This window comes from Myxine glutinosa, chromosome 6 (genome assembly GCF_964187855.1).
Source record: "Myxine glutinosa chromosome 6, kmMyxGlut1.1, whole genome shotgun sequence".
Taxonomy (NCBI): Eukaryota; Metazoa; Chordata; class Myxini; order Myxiniformes; family Myxinidae; genus Myxine; species Myxine glutinosa.
Genome location: NC_136266.1, coordinates 101,240,902 through 101,257,819, shown reverse-complemented (window position 1 = coordinate 101,257,819; position 16,918 = coordinate 101,240,902). Strand labels below are relative to the sequence as shown.

At 43.3% G+C, this 16,918-nt stretch overlaps 1 protein-coding gene across 2 annotated transcripts in view; it reads left to right on the top strand.

The window, feature by feature from the left end:
* The first annotated feature begins 8,210 nt into the window (after positions 1-8,210).
* Positions 8,211-16,918, top strand: part of LOC137430108 (septin-5) — a 40,257-nt gene continuing 31,549 nt past the window's right edge. For both annotated transcript variants that reach the window (XR_013623834.1, XM_068120674.2), the window contains exons 1-5: positions 8,211-8,344; positions 9,346-9,438; positions 12,885-12,971; positions 14,052-14,175; positions 15,242-15,376. Coding sequence is in view for 1 of the 2 variants with exons in the window: in XM_068120674.2 (XP_067976775.1) it covers positions 8,338-8,344; positions 9,346-9,438; positions 12,885-12,971; positions 14,052-14,175; positions 15,242-15,376 (446 nt within the window). In the remaining variant the exon portion in view is untranslated. The remainder of the gene's footprint in view (positions 8,345-9,345; positions 9,439-12,884; positions 12,972-14,051; positions 14,176-15,241; positions 15,377-16,918) is intronic.

The window sequence follows — 16,918 nt, the reverse complement described above, 5'->3', positions numbered from 1 at the left end:
TTGATCCTTGAAAGTGATGTAAACTGATATCGAACTCAATTCATGGACAGTACTGTGTTAAACTTCTGTACGTTTTCCAGAAGTATCTCTTTATTTTGCACATTAGCCAAATTTTTTTTTAACAAAAACAAAAGTTAAATTACGACTGGGATTACGGACAGTAAAATTACAGTTCAGTACTTCGTGTAACCCCCACGAGCATTGAGGAGAGCACGTACACGTTGAGGCATGCTGTTCACGAGATTTGTCAAGGTTTGGACAGGAATCGCTTGCCATGCAGTGACAATAGTCTGCTGCAATTCATGCACAGAGGTCGGCTGCTGGTCCAAGTGGTCGATTTGACGCGTTAATTCTGCCCACAAGTTCTCTATCGGATTCATATCCGGGGACATGGCAGGCCATTCCATATGCTCTACACCACGGTCAGCAAGAAAGTGTTGGATCATGCGAGCACGATGAGGCCGTGCATTGTCATCTTGGAAGACAAAGTTTCCTCGAAAGGCTGCATGAGCAAATGGAAGCAATGTTTCTTCCAGAATGGCCCTGTACTTGAACTGGTTCAGGTTTCCATTCAGAACAACCAGGTCAGTTTTTCCCCCTGCATGAAAAGCAGCCCAAACGGTCACCCCACCACCTCCAGCTTGGACTCTTGGCACTATACAATCTTTGTTGTAGGCTTCATGCACTTGTCTGCACACTCGGACGCGGCCATATTGACGATAGACCAGAAATCTAGACTCGTCACTGAAGATCACGTGATTCCAGTGTTCTGGCTGCCATTGACGGTGCTCTCTGGCCCACTGCAATCGGCGCTGGCGGTGTTGATTGGTCAGGCGTGGCTTTCTCAGAGGACGCCTGGCACGATAGCCTGCTTGAACCAGTCATTGGTTGACTAGCCTTCTGGGTACAGGCACATTTGTCAGTTGCTACCACTCAGCCCTAAGCCGATTAGCTGACTTGGTACGGCCATTGCGGACTAACCGGTGCAGTTGGCGATCATCCCTCCTTGTGGTTCTGCGGGGACGTCCTGGCCTCGGTATTGGAGTAGGGACACCCCTCTGAGCATTTCGTTTCAGGATATTTGACACCTGACCTTGAGTGATGCCATACTGCCGAGCAATAGCACGCTGTTTCATGCCGTAATTTCGTAAAGCCACCACTCCATGACAAACAGCATTGTCGAGTTGACGGACCATCTCCAGAGGAAGCGGCAATAACTTTTGGAGACGTGCAGCAGTTGTTTTCCACTAATACAGAACGCAACAACCCTTGTATACCCGACTGTGAAGCCATTCATCAAATGCACCTGTCCGTACATTTTGCCACGCCACCTGTGATATAATCCTGTTGTTGACTTCTTGCTGCGACAGACAATCAGTGACATGGTTCTTTTAACAAATAAATCACCAAAGTGTAAAATAAACTCAAGTAAACAGATTGATATACTGAGTTAAGAAAGTAAACCCGTCAAGAAAAAAAAAAATTCCATATTAAATGCCAAGTCTGTATATATAATATATATATATATATATATATATATATACACACATGCCAACCTGACCGCATCATTTTGTTATTTCAACTATGTTACAACTCAGTAATCCCCCCTAGTCCTTGAGCCAGACCAAAAGTAATGCTCCGGCGGGGGGAGTAATTCTCATTATGATTTTCCATTAGACCAATGTCTCAAGTGTCAGAAAAGGTGTGATGCACATCTGAGAACGGTAGCTTAGTGCCCGGATGGACGCCATCTTTGAAACCACCCAGCTCGAAAATGCCCATTTGGTGGGGTACATTGTTGCACGTGTATCTGGACTTCTATACTAGCTATCGATGTGCGGTTGACGACTAAATATACGTCCGATGTGTACCGTCTAAATAAAAAATAATATGAAGCATTTTGTTTTAGATTAATTATTATAAAAATCAATTATCGAAAAAAAATCATATATTTTTCAATATTTTATTATTAGACTTGTACTTTTTTTAGTGAAACAACACTGGTATGATTTTCCAAATTATGCATTGTGCTACACCGTTTATCTGTCTATAAAAATAACTCAAAAACTAAAACATATCATCCACCACGAGTTTACAACAAATAAATGTAAAGAGGCATAAAATGACTTAGGCCGCCGCTGGCATTATCTATTCTGACGATAACGCAAGTTAGGAATGTCGTACGGAGAGGATTTTAACACCATACGATATCTAATAAGCAGGCGGAAATTGTTACATAGGAAATCTGCACTTTGGTGGCCATCTTGGATTTCAAAATGGCCGCCAATTATATTAATTATTCATTACTAGAGTTTGGAAAGACGTATGGAGCTGATTTTAACACCATACGATGTATATTCCTAATAAGCAAGCGGAGGTATCATTGAACATGTCATGTTTTAGTCAAATAACACCGGTATGATCTTCCAAATTATACATTTTGCTAAACCGTTTATCTGTCTATAAAGATTTTCAGGCAATTTGGCCTGCATTATAATAGAGAACAACATATGCTATACAATATACAGTGCACACAAAGTTAATCATCAGAGTCGCCATCAGAGTCATTGGCATCCTGAGCCACGATAGCATCATCCTGCACCATGTTGGAGCATCCCTGCAGCTTGCACACAACAGTGCACTTCAACCCATTCAGTATGCAGGAGCAATCTGACGGTCGACACGTCCTTCTGCATGTGCATGAGATGAGATTCAAGACGACATCTGGAGCTGGTAGACCCGCCATCCATCGGATTGTGAGCGAACCGCCATCATCGAGTTCCCAACCATGTCCTGCTGATGGTGTTGGGACGTCTGGTAGGTTTTCAAGGCTGCGTCGCCAGATAGCCGCCTGATAGTTGGCCCTAAGCGTATGCTGCATCAAGGAGTCTTCACAAGGCGGCAATTGTCCAGATTCGATCTGGCCCTTCTTTGCACAGAACATGTGATAACGGAGCGAATTAATACCGACGATCTTCGTGTTCTTGGCGTACAGCTGACACGTGAAGGCCTGAATGCTATTGAAGACGTCTGTTGGTACATTCCACGAAGATCCCAGATCTGTGAATGCTTGAAGATACAGCTCATTCGCTTGCACAAGCTTCAAAGCCTTTATCTTTCCTTGGCTAGCCAGAGCACTCACAGTGTCACACCTGCTCCATGCATGAAGCCCTGGCAATGCACTGCAAACTCCAGACCCCAATACCGCAGCCAACTTTCCAACGTCGATCATTCTGACTCGAACCTTTGTTCCTCGTCTGATGAAGAGCTGACTATCGATGGTTCTGCTGAGATGAAGACTGATGATCAGAACGTCGGTGTCATCTGCCACTAAGATGATCGTCTTGTAGTGGGTAGCGGCGTGCTTTGCGTGGAGAAACATACGCGTGTCTGCTTCCTCGTGGCTACATTCGAGTGCTTGCACCAACTTCCACCTATCGCGGGTCAGTACCAGACATTTTTCACCACAGGTGACATACAGTGTTCTGTTGCCTAGCTTTTCGCGATTTGTTTCATGTTTCCACGACTCCGCCAGAAACACAACCAGTTTCTCCTTTGTCTGACTGCAAGCAAGGAGACGCCGCCAGTTCATGATTTTGTGTGCGGGTCTGATCTCGCTGAAACTGATGCCTTCATTTGAACCGCGGTTCACACGCTCAGCTGCTTTGATGGATTCTTCTGTGTATGTGTCAAAGACAACATCGATGCGCTCACTGCCTTGACCAGCGTGAAGCGCTGCAGCAAGGATGCGGTCAGATAGTTCTTCGAACGTGTCGTTCTCGCCATGCATCTTTTGTATGAGAGCCATCGCATCAATTATTGTTGCACTTCGCTTGTCAACGTTCTCGGCTGGTTCCACAAGACCTTCCATGTGTTTCGCAAGTGCAGCTTTGTTCGTTTTTTTCATTGACCCATCAACGTTTGCCAAAGACCATGGTAACGGCCCTAGTGGGTGACAAAGGACAAGTTGCATGTCGAGGTTCCTTGTCTTGGCGATGAGTATCATGGTGGCAAACAGTTGTCTGTCAGCTCTCAGGACGATCTCCTTGTTTGTGCCCTTCACAACTTTCTGCTTGATCTTACCAAAGGTCTTCAAGTTTAGCTTGTTCAATGTGTCATGAAAGCCTGTTCCCTCTTCAAGACGTTTCTGGAAGCTTTGATACGCCGCTTCCCCCTTTTGCAGGGTGTTGAGTAGGTCATTAGAAACGTCCTCCCTCGCAGCCGCTCCGGTAGATATACTGAGAAGACATGACGGATCATCGGCGAATGGATTGGTCCAGTCATTTTCCAGTAGATCACAGATAGCTGTGACGCCAGACTCATCACGTTTGATGCGAGAAGTAGACAAGTCAGGGTGCTTGGCGTGAGATGTGTCGCTGCCATTCACAAGGATAGTTTCTCGTAGTTGCCTCAGTGCAGTAGCCCGATTTTCTGCAGTTAGATAGTATCGTGACACAGCCCCTTGTCGAAGACTAAAACCTCGTGTTCCTCCAGCTGTTTGCGTATCTTTGTTTACTGTTTCTTCTGTTGTCTGATCAACAGCGATTCTGGCAAATGGATTCCCTGGTCTAAGCTGTACGGAGAAGTAGCCTTGATTGAAATGCCTGTACAACTCGGGGCATGTTTCGTGGAGTTGCGTCATCTGTGCATAGTACACTGGTAGATATCTAGCATAGTTCACCTTGTTCATTGCGAAACACCAAGGGATCACTCTTCTGACACAAGCCAAGTGAAGCATCCAGTCGCCTTCTCTATCCGCACGAATCAACCCCAGCAGGGTCTCTACCATATCAATATACATCATCCAGAAGCGAGCCAGGTCTCCATGTTTGGTTCGCAGAAAATGTAGGTATTTCGCGAACATGTCAAAGCTCTGTACACATGAATCATCATCGAGAGCAGCAGCGAGAGTCTCGTGGCAAACATCCTCCTTGATGCTGCGAATTTTGAGGTCAGTGCTTCGAATCTGGGGTTCCTTGTCAGGATGATTGCTTTCTATCCACACCTGGAAGCCCTTCCAAATGATGCGCATTAGTGCCTCGTACATCAACTTGTGGAGTCGCACAGCACGGTTGTATTGCTTGCCTTCCAGAACCCTGTTGATGGAACCTTCAGCGATTACTCCTGACTCAACAGCTACATCCTGAAGGCCTGCATCTCTAAACATTTTCCCAATGCTCGACATGAAGTTACAGATGGTATGGAAGTTCCCCATCATGAGCACGATTCTTCCATATCGATCGACATCTTTCCATGCTATTTCGGTCGCCTTAGCAAATAGTGCCTGGTCTAGCACCACCGGTATACGCTCAAGCTGAAGTGATGACATGATGTTCAGAGCTTCTCTGAGGATTTCTTGCACTGTTGCCATATCTGTGGCAGGCGCGTTTATAGTCGGCAGGTAGCCAACTACATCTTCCGTCACCTGAACACGATCTCTAGTCATGATGTTGAAACCAGTCCACGAACTGATTGTCTGGTCGCATGGTTCCAGCATGCGAGTCATAATCCATACGTGATTTCGGCGCTGCGCAAGGGATGTTGCGCCTGCAAGAGTGTCAGAAAGATCTGCAGGCTTGATTGCAGGTGGGCCCTCTCGTTTCCCACCGCTGTATATTGGAACTAAATCGCTGGATGACGGGATAGATCGCTTCTTATCTGCTTTGGATACTGCCGATGGAGGTTGGGGCGGCAAACACGACTGCGACTTCGGTTGGACGATGATACCGTTGACGCGATGCGATGTTCCGCCACCACTCAGCGATTCCTCTAGCCTGTCGATGTTATCGAATGCTAATACAGTCGGGACCGAAGGGTGCACATGTGACGGAAGTGGTACTGTATCTTTCTCCACACTTGCTAATTTGTCTATGCATAGCGCTGTCTCGATTTCTTCCAGAACTGTGTACGAACATCCGTGCCCGAGTCGATTCAATATTCTGATGACCTCTGTATTACCGGTGATCGTTTTCATGACCCACGGAAGTAGGACATGCTTCGATGTTCTGATGGTACCCCGGTGTACAGCATTGATGATATCTTGAGCCATCGACCATACCAGTGTGTCGGCACGCGCAGAGCTACCCCCACTCCCGCAAATCAAAGTATGCAGAAATACACGAAGAGAATCTGGTATCTTCACGTAATCTGAAGTGAGTTCTGCTGGCTGAGGCGGCCAACGTTCATTGTAATGAGCATCTTTGATCTGGTGTCGCAGTGAAGTAGCTGCACGCACAATGTTACTTTCACCGTCCGTTCGTTCAAATGCTTTCACTTCTGCTTTCAGGTTTACGCACTCTGCAGCAATCTCTCGCTTTGTCAGATTATCGGGCATCAAGTATACACGGTGTTTCACATTGAAGAAGATGAGCGATTCTCCAAACTCTCTTTGTAATGTGCGCTGCAGATTCTTCTTGATGGAGTCACGAACATCAACTGAAAATGTATCTGAAGACAGGATATCTGTTGCAACATCAACTATTGGAACAATCCTCGGGTTCAAGAACAAGTCAGTGCGAATGAAATTGAATATACATCGTATCATTTCTTTTTTCTCGATATTATCTTCAATGTCAGTTTCTACTTGAGGTTTTTGGGGCCGTGTGTAGTTTCTATAGCAGGAGAAGTGGTAGTGAGCCTCAGCTGCAACCATATCTCGTGTAGTCAATGCCAAAACTCTCTCATCATTGCGAGCTGTCGCAGCATCTCTTATTGTCTTATCTGCTCGAAGTTCAACAGCCAAGACAACTGTTTCACGGGTACGACTGCCTTTTATGAATTTTGAAGCACGCTGGCAAAAAATGCATTTATCATCGTAGACCGTTGAAGTTGATCCTGTCTCTTCCCGTGATGATCGCCGTCGCACCGCATCGCCAGTATCAACTGAAGAACTTCTAGCTGCATTGGTCAAAGTAGCTAGGTGGTTTTTGTGAGTGAAGTCTGATCTACAAGCCCTATGGTATAATATTGGAATATTAGGAAGTTCAACTGCGCCTTCTTGGACTAGCTTTAGAATTGGATAAAAGTTTCTAACTGCGGCTGCGTCACACAATGTCTTCCAAGAACTGTTGCCCGCTGCCTTGCTTAGTTCAGAGAGTGGCGACTTCTTGCTGCACAGGATGCACGTTCCGGACTCAGGTTCAATCTTCGCCCGTTTCGCCTCGACACCGGCCATCTCAGCTGAAAGAACAAAAAGACTGACGTTAGATTACTCCGATATCCGAAAAGCTCGCCAGCTTACATAGACATACTCATCCAAGTCAGTGAACATGTTAGATGGCGCCACAATACAACTCTATAATAGAGTTGTATGTGGCGCCATCTAACATGTTCACTTTTAGTTCTTAAGCCACCCACGCCCCCCCCCCCCCCTCAGAAATTTAATCAGGTCACCGCAACAAATCTCAGACTGAGATATAGAATATAGAATATAGATATAGAATAGACTGACGTCACTTTCGGCACTGGGTTCTGTGGGTTGATTATCGGCGGGAAATTCCAACTGACATAGTTTCGGTTTGTGGAAAGTGCATGCCTTTTCATATATTTTTTGTGTACACTCGTGGTGGATGATATGTTTTAGTTTTTGAGTTATTTTTATAGACAGATAAACGGTGTAGCACAATGCATAATTTGGAAAATCATACCAGTGTTGTTTCACTAAAAAAAGTACAAGTCTAATAATAAAATATTGAAAAATATATGATTTTTTTTCGATAATTGATTTTTATAATAATTAATCTAAAACAAAATGCTTCATATTATTTTTTATTTAGACGGTACACATCGGACGTATATTTAGTCGTCAACCGCACATCGATAGCTAGTATAGAAGTCCAGATACACGTGCAACAATGTACCCCACCAAATGGGCATTTTCGAGCTGGGTGGTTTCAAAGATGGCGTCCATCCGGGCACTAAGCTACCGTTCTCAGATGTCCATCACACCTTTTCTGACACTTGAGACATTGGTCTAATGGAAAATCATAATGAGAATTACTCCCCCCGCCGGAGCATTCACTTCAAAATATGGCCGGTTGGCTCAAGGACTACCCCCCCCCCCCCCCCCCCCAGTCACACCCTGGGGTTTGGAGTTTGTGAAATGGAGTTTTCTTTGAGCTAGGTGTGTCTGTTTGGTTGGTAATGCGGAAGAGCAGGGAGTGGCTTGTGGCTCTCTGACAGATACTATCTGTGTTTGCTTCTCTTTTTTTCAGCTGTCTGCCGGTCATTTTCTCGATCCGTATCCCTCTCTGTCGATTTTCCTTCTCCACTTTATTACTCCATTCATCTGCCTCTCACTCGGTCTCCATTTGACATCTTCACAACAAACTGTTCAACATGACTGGTAAATACCATTCCCAGCTTCTTCTTTTTTTTTGGACATAAACCACCCATTTTATTCTTTACTTGTCATTCTTGGTTGATGATTAAAATATGTACATTTAACGATGGCACTGATTTCGATCATTTCATCCTCTGCCCACCCCCTCTCTGTCCTTCCTTGGTGCATTTTGCTGTTTCTAATATAGAGGTAAGTGAATTTGTAAACTTTTACTGCACTTGTTGCACCTTAACAACAAAGCAAAGACTTTATGATGGTAAAGCTATTGATATGAAGAGGAAGGAATTGCATCTAGCTTACACTAATCCATGGTGAAGCGACAGAGTGTTTGTGTGACTCAGCTTTGTGACTATCCGGGTTGTGTGTCGGAAACCATCATTATTTGGAAACCTATTGAAACTTTTATACAGTGGAAGTCGTTTGCAGTTCATAGTTTATTTCTGTAAACATATCAATTGGTTGTAAGATATATATATGATTTCAATGTATTGCCCATAAAGGTAGCCTTTTGATTCTTGCATCAGACTGTCGTCTGTATGTTAGTGTTGGACGAACGCTTGCCCTGACGTCATACATTTTGCATCTTGCACTTGGTTGTGGTTGTTCCCTTTTTTGGTCAAGGTATATGACCCCTGTCCTTTTGATAATACAATACGATGTTGTAGTTCCACCAAGTGCACTGAACAGCGCCATGCTGGTTGCATCAATGTTTATAAGGTGCATATGCACACGAGACTTGTTATAACTTGCCCATTAACTTGGCAACATCCACTCTGTGTTAATATTAGCTCAACCAACAGGTTTATCCAGAATCCTGCAAAGTTACAACGAATACACTTTGATAAATTCAACACGTAAAATTCCCCAATGAAGATGCTGATAGTTGCATTTGAACTGGGATCCCTCGTATTGCGTAGTAGGTTGACAAACATAGCATGTTGAGTTCAAACTAGGTCACCTTTTCATGGTCTAACTCGAACAAATTGTGTTTTCCACCAATCCCCAGAAGAAAGAGTACGTCGGATTTTCGGCCCTGCCAGGGCAGGTCCACAGGAAGACCGTGAAGAAGGGATTCGAATTCACTTTGATGGTCGTTGGTGAGCTCATAGCACCGTAATACACAATTTGTTGTGATACAACTTTCACATAAAGCGAACATCCTGTTTATCTTAAACAGTGGAAAAGAGCACCATGTTATCATGTGTGGACACCTGTTTTGGCAATCCCAAATGAGCAATTGCTTTGTGACGTCACACAAGGTTCACATTCCAAATTGTGTGTTCATTTAGTGCATTATCTTACAAAACGCCCTTGTTATTCATGTGGAAGTGGAAGCTAAAACCGATGAAATAACATTAACCTTCACAACCGCAAAGCCAGCTGCCATTGGTTGGTTTAAAAGTCAGACAAAATCTAAAAACAACGTTACATTTATGACACAAGACGATTTGTCTTTCAAAATGTTACTTTCAAATGAAACGAAAGTATATTTTACTCTGTCACAATGCTTTGATGAACATGAGCGACATAATAGTAAAATGAGTGGTGACTGACAATACACCTGCATTTTAAAGTCTCTTCGAAACTCCATCCTATCAAGGTAACCCATTCAAGCCCCCTTGCAATATTCATTGCCTCAATGAGTTATTCATCGCTTCACTCAGTTGTTCATCAAAACGCTGTAAAGACAAATTTTTACATTGACTTCACCAATGATGACTTTGGAAGAATAATGGCAACAAAAATTAAACAAACTTCTGGAAAAATGAAACATTTTCGGGTTTATCAGGTATTTCTTAAATGGCCACCCCTCCTGCATGATGTCTTTGAAGAAGATCAAATAAATGTCAATCTCGTATCAAAAAAGGAAATGTAAGGACATGTATATTGATATATGGAATATGCGTACACAAGTCTGCTATAAAGACCCCAACATGAAGTGGAAGCAGGTTTCAAACAGAATTTTAACCTTTTCTTATTCCCCACAACTTGGATTTTTAGTTACAATTACACACTGCCTGTAGAAAGTATACACCCCCTTTCAAAATTTTCATCTTTTGTTGCCTTATAGCCTGAAATGAAATTGCATTAAATCAGACTTTTTCCACCTTTATTTACACATTGTAACCAACAATTTCCAAGTGAAAAACAAATTCTATAAATATCAGAAAATTAATTAAAAATACAAAACTAGAATATCTTGGTTGGATAAGTGTCCACCCCCTTATAATAGCAATTGTAAATTATCTCAGGTGTAGCCAATCACCTTCAAAATCACATACCAAGTTAATTGGCCTCTACTATACCTCTACCTCTGTTCAATTATGTGATTCTGATTATTTCAGATTAAAATCAGCTGTTCCTGTAGGTTTCCTCTCCTGGGCAGTGCATTTCATGGCAAAGACTCAACCATGAGCACCAAGGAGCTTTCAAAAGATCTCCGGGATAAAGTTATGGAAAGACACAGATTATGATATGGGTCTAAAAATATCTCAAAGGCCTTGGAGCACAACCAGTACAATCATTAAGAAGTGGAAGGTGTATGATACCATCAAGACCCTGCCTAGATCAGGCCGTCCCTCCAAACTGCATAACCAAGCAAGGAGGAGACTGATCAGAGAGGCCACCAAGAAGCCAATGGCAACTTTGAAAGGAGCTACGGGCCTTTATGGCAAAGACTGGTCACAACAGTATCCGTGACAACAATATCCTAAACAATCCACAAGTCTCACCTGAATGGTAGGGTGGCAAGAAAGAAGCCATTACTCAAAAGAGCCCACCTTTAATCCCATTTGAGGTATGCAAAAAAACACTGGAGATTCTGAAGCCATGTGGAAAAATGTTTTGTGGTCTGACGAAACCAAGATATAACTTTTTGGCCTAAATGCAAAACGTTATGTTTGGCGCAAACCCAACACAGAGCATCACCCAAAGAACACCATCCCTACTGTGAAGCATAGTGGTGGCAGCATAATGTTATGGGGATGTTTCTCATCAGCAGGGACTGGGGCACTTGTCACAATAGAAGGGCAAATGGATGGAGCAAAATACAGAAAAATCCTATTGGAAAACCTGCTGCCCTCTTCAAGAAAGCTGAAATTGGCAAGGAAGTTCAGCTTTCAGCATGACAACGACCCAAAGCACACAGCCAACAAAAGATAAATGTTCTTGAGTGGCCCAGTCAGAGCCCCGACCTAAAGCCTAATTGAAAATCTGTGGCATGACTTGAAGACTGCTGTTCATCAACATTCCCCACACAACTTCACGGAGCTTGAACAGTTTGTACTGAAGAATGGGCAAATATTGCCCAATCAAGGTGTGCAAGGTTGGGAGAGACCTATCCCAACAGACTCACAGCTGTAATTCCTGTCAAAGGTGCTTATAGCCAAGTATTAACTCAGGGGGGGGCGGACACTTATCCAACCAAGATAATCTAGTTTTGTATTTTTCATTAATTTTCTGATATTTATAGAATTTATTTTTCACTTGGAAGTTGTGGCTTACGATATGTAAATAAAGGTGGAAAGAGTCTAATTTAATGCATTTAAATTCCAGGCTGTAAGGCAACAAAAGGTGAAATTTTTGAAAGGGGGTGTAGACTTTCTTTATAGGCAGTGTATGTTATTAGCAGGGGCTACCTGGCGGGGAGGGTAGTGTCACAAGGCGCTACCTGGCTGGGTAAGATTTTTTCCCGGTGGTGGCTTCAGCCGTGAAAGAACAACAAACAAAAGCACAAAAAACACACAAACTAAATTATTTACAAAATTTCAACGTTTTCAATACACTACATGTGCTCGAACCCTTACGTAGCTTTTCCCCATGCAGCGCCTTGTAGTAGGGGGTTATTATTTTGTGCCTATTGCTCAACCCTGGGTGGCCCCGAGCACAGTTTCAAAATTTGGTGGAGATTGGCCTAGCCATTTATTTTCTATGATTTTCACACACACACACACACACACACACACACACACACACACAACACACACACACACACACACACACACACACACATACATACAGATGGAGATTGTCCTTGTCGGTGGGGGGGGGGGGGGGGATTTTAGGGAGGTATTTTGGTGCCCTTGGCTTGAACCTGGGTACCCCCAGCACTTAAACAAGATCAGTTGGAGATTGGCTCAGACAACCCTAACAACCCTAACAACTCAGAACCACAAAAACAATTTCCTTGAAAGGATTGAGGGTGAGGGGGCTTAAAACCTCCCCCATATTCTGAAGTTTGTACACCTAAAAGTTGGGGCTTCTAGGTGTTATGGTTCGGCCATGAAAGCATAACGTACAAACGCACAACATACGCACAAACACAAAAAGTTTACACAAACAAACACAAAAACACTTGAAAGAAAATATTACAACACTGTATATAGATAATGGCTTTAATATCCAAAATTGTACCCTTTTATTTAAACATTGTGATCATATTACAATGTGTGTGTGTGTGTGTGTGTGTGTGTGTGTGTGTGTGTGTGTGTGTGTGTGTGTGTGTGTGTGTGTGTGTGTGTGTGTGTGTGTGTGTGTTCCACAGGAGAATCAGGTTTGGGGAAATCTACCCTCATTAACAGCCTTTTTCTTACTGATCTCTACAAAGATCGAAAGGTTCCTACTGCCGAAGGTACGTTACTAGTTTTCCTTGGGTGGTTTATGTCGTTTTAAACCAGACTTCCATGTAGAAAAGGCCAAGAGAAGTTTGACCCAAGTCATGATGCATTTTTAGGGCAGCATGTTGAGTTCAAACAAGGTCACATTTTTAATTGAGTGTGTGTGTATGAGCTAATTTACTCAGGTTAGGGCAGGAAGTTGGAATTTGAGCATTGTGTGGGCGACAGCTTGGCAACTCTTCACAAAGGGTACCGTGGGATCTTTAATGTCCACCAACTAATGCCGGCAGACAAAATGTCCATTTAGTGTCCATGCAAAGGGTGGCACACACATTGATGAATCAACCTGCCTGTGAAACACCGGGATGACAGTATTAGGTCAGTCGGGATTCTAACCCAGACCGGACAGCTCAGGGGGGATGTGCGTATCTCTAGGCCATCCTGCCAGCCCGAGATTGAGAGGGGCACCACACAAGGTTCATCACGGGTCACAAGTAACTTCAAAAAACAAGCTGACATTTTGGCACAAATCATGACTTGCAATACCAATGTTTTGGAAGTTTAACTTATGATCAATTTACTCAAGTGCAGGAACAATAATGTCCATTCATGGCTTGACAAACTCTTCAGTCAACTTAAACGAGATCCTCAACTCACTTGTTGTTTGTGTTCTTGATTGGATTGGCTGCTTTTATTGCAGATGCTTCATTTTCTGGACTTTCACATCCATCTGTAAATGATAACATCAGTCAAATATGGATGTCCTTAACAGGCACAAAGAAAATTGTCATTATTGACTGCTGCATGCACCCTCTTTGTGTATCTCATTTGCCATCATCTTTATTTGACAACATGTGCATTAAAGTAGTAAACTTGTGGATTATCAATAACAAACAGACATATTTACCCCCAAATCATTAATTTACACAAATTCTATTGTAAAAACAAAAGCCTCGGCCATACTTGAATCATCCTTATTGGTTAAATATTATGATTGATTTCAAGTCACTCTCAGATGTTCAAACTCTACAATCATTGTTTTCATGAAAACTCCACAAACTATGTGTTATAATTGTTATTTCCATCTTCTGCAGAGAGGATAGAACCAACAGTATCTTTGGAGAACCATACAATGGATATTGAAGAGAAAGGAGTTCGAATGCGTCTCACCATCATCGACACACCCGGCTTTGCAGATTCTGTGAACAACACAAACTGGTGTGTGTAACAATCCAGGGGTGTGTTCCATTACCAATCAGCTTTATATCGTTCCTTATCAACCATTTATTTCAAAGGATGACAGGTAGAGTCGACCCACCTGGTGTTAATTATTCAATGGCATGACAGGGGCTCCAATTGAAGACCCTAAGAACTTAAGCCAGCCCCCTATTTACCGTTAAGCAAACACCAGGCTGCTCCGCAAGCTGATTGGTAATGGAACATTCCAAGATGTGAAGAAAAGTTTAAATTTTCCACTTGTCCAAACTTTTTCAGATTCAATGGAAAACTTAAAAAGCGTCAGTCTGCATCAGCAGAAAAATAAGGACAATTAATTTATTCAACCAGAAGTTGAGAGGTATGTGCGAACTGCCTTGGGAGAGAAGGTGAAGAGATGGATTCGAGCAGGAGCTCCTCTTCAAAGTAAGAGAGAGGACGCACGCTTTGCTTTGATCAAGGGCATCGTCGCTTCACCTGCCTTCCCACAGCGGATAGCATACCTTTTTCAACATTCGGTTAAGAAAATTCAATGTTGAGATTCCAGCTATATTATCTGCCATTTAAAGTTGTACTAGTCCCAGTCAGGACGTGTGACTATTTCCAACTTTTTTTAAAGTCCTAAAATGTTGATAATTGGTTTACGTATATAGTACAGACAGAAGTTATCAATTTGGTTAACCCTAACCCTAACCTTAACCTTAACCATAACCCTAACCCTAACCCCAACCCTAACCCTAACCATAACCCCAACCCTAACCCTAACCCTAACCCTAACCCTAACTCTAACCCTAACCCTAACAGTATTGGCACACAGTTGCCTCTTGATAAGATACATCGTAGGAATTGATGCATATAAATGGGACAACATCAACTTAAATTTTTCCAGAAAACAATATTCCAAAGAGGCTTAACTTTATGGTTCTTAATTAGTACAACAATCTTGAAAACCGATTAGGATCCTTAATAAGCTTTAGTCTGCAGGTTTCTACTTTATCCTCACAGTGAGCCTCTGGTCCTGATTCACAATGTTTCAGGTGAAATTCTAATTTGGAATTCTGTTTTGCAGCTGGGATGCAGTGGTGAAATGTGTGGAGGATCGACTGGGACAATATCTACAGGATGAATCGGGTTTAAATCGACGGCACATCAACGACTCTCGCGTCCATTGCTGCCTCTACTTCATTTCTCCTTTTGGAAGAGGGTAAGAACTTAATATCTTTTTTGAGAGAAAAAAAGTTGAAAGTTCAACTAATATAGGGTATACTGGTGTTGTCCTAAAGACACTGGATTTGCATTCCAGAGGTTCAATTTTCAAATCCCACTGAACGCAGCAGCGTTAAGGTTTCGCATTCGGGTGAGGGGAAGAATGAGAGCAAGGGGAATGGAAAGACGACACACGGGGTGAACAAGTTGGATACAAGTTCAAACACAGCAGAGGAAGGGGAAACTGGGGATGAATGGTGTCTACAGGTGGAACAAGTGAATCCTCTTGGATTGCGCTGAGGTTCGGGCTTGGAATTTCTAGGAGGAAGTATAATTTGTATGCAATGAAAGTACATGTAATATGGGATCGAGTAAGATCGAGTAAGCTTCACCAGTGCGCGTGCGCGAATTTACGTCACGTCGGCAGCGAGAAGGCGTTCCCCAACACGAACCAATCAGGAACTGCCACGCCCACTTATATGATCTCAGAATTCCTGTGACAGGAATTAGCGTTACACTGGCTGGAAGTCAATCGCTAAAGGCGCTTCCTCAGCGCCAATCACCAGTGCGCGTGCGCTAATTTACGTCACGTCGGCAGCGAGAAGGCGTTCCCCAACACGAACCAATCAGGAACTGCCACGCCCACTTATATGATCTCCGAATTCCTGTGACAGGAATTAGCGTTACACTGGCTGGAAGTCAATCGCTAAAGGCGCTTCCTCAGCGCCAATAATGCTTAGATGGCATAATTTGCACCAGCCTCCGTGGCATAACGGTTAGAGTGTCCTCTCTGAGTCTCGAAGGTCGGAGGTTAGAACTCTGGCTGAGTCATACCAAAGACATTAAAAACGATACTTGCTGCTTCCTTGCTTGGCGCTCAGAATTTAAAAATAATAGAGCATGGACAACAAATTTTAGGTTGATGGTCTTATGGCCTCCTCCTGCGTCGAAGTTCCTTGTAAGGGAACTCATATTATTAACTATCACTTGAGTAACTGCAGCAGTTTAATGAGAAGGCCACCACCATATTCTCCAGGAAATCTGGGAAGGGTGCTGGGAACTTGGGAACTTGGGAATCTCTGTCTAGAAGCAGTGTTTGGGAACTTGGGAAACATGGGAATCTCTGTCTAGAAGCAGTGTTTGGGAACTTGGGAAACATTCCATTTTCTGCCTGGAAGCAGTGTTTGGGAACTTGGGAAACATGGGAATCTCTTTCTCGAAGCAGTGTTTGGGGACTTGGGAATCTCTGTCGAGTAGTAGTGTTTGGGAACTTGGGAAACTTGGGAATCCCTGTTTAGAAGCAGTGTTTGGGAACTTGGGAATCTCTGACTAGAAGCAGTGTTTGGGAACTTGGGAAACTTGGGAATCTGTCTAGAAGCAGTGTTTGGGAACTTGGGAATCTCTGTCGAGAAGTAGTGTTTGGGAACTTGGGAATCTCTGTCTAGAAGCAGTGTTTGGGAACTTGGGAATCTCTGTCGAGAAGCAGTGTTTGGAAACTTGGGAATCTCTGTCGAGAAGCAGTGTTTGGAAACTTGGGAAT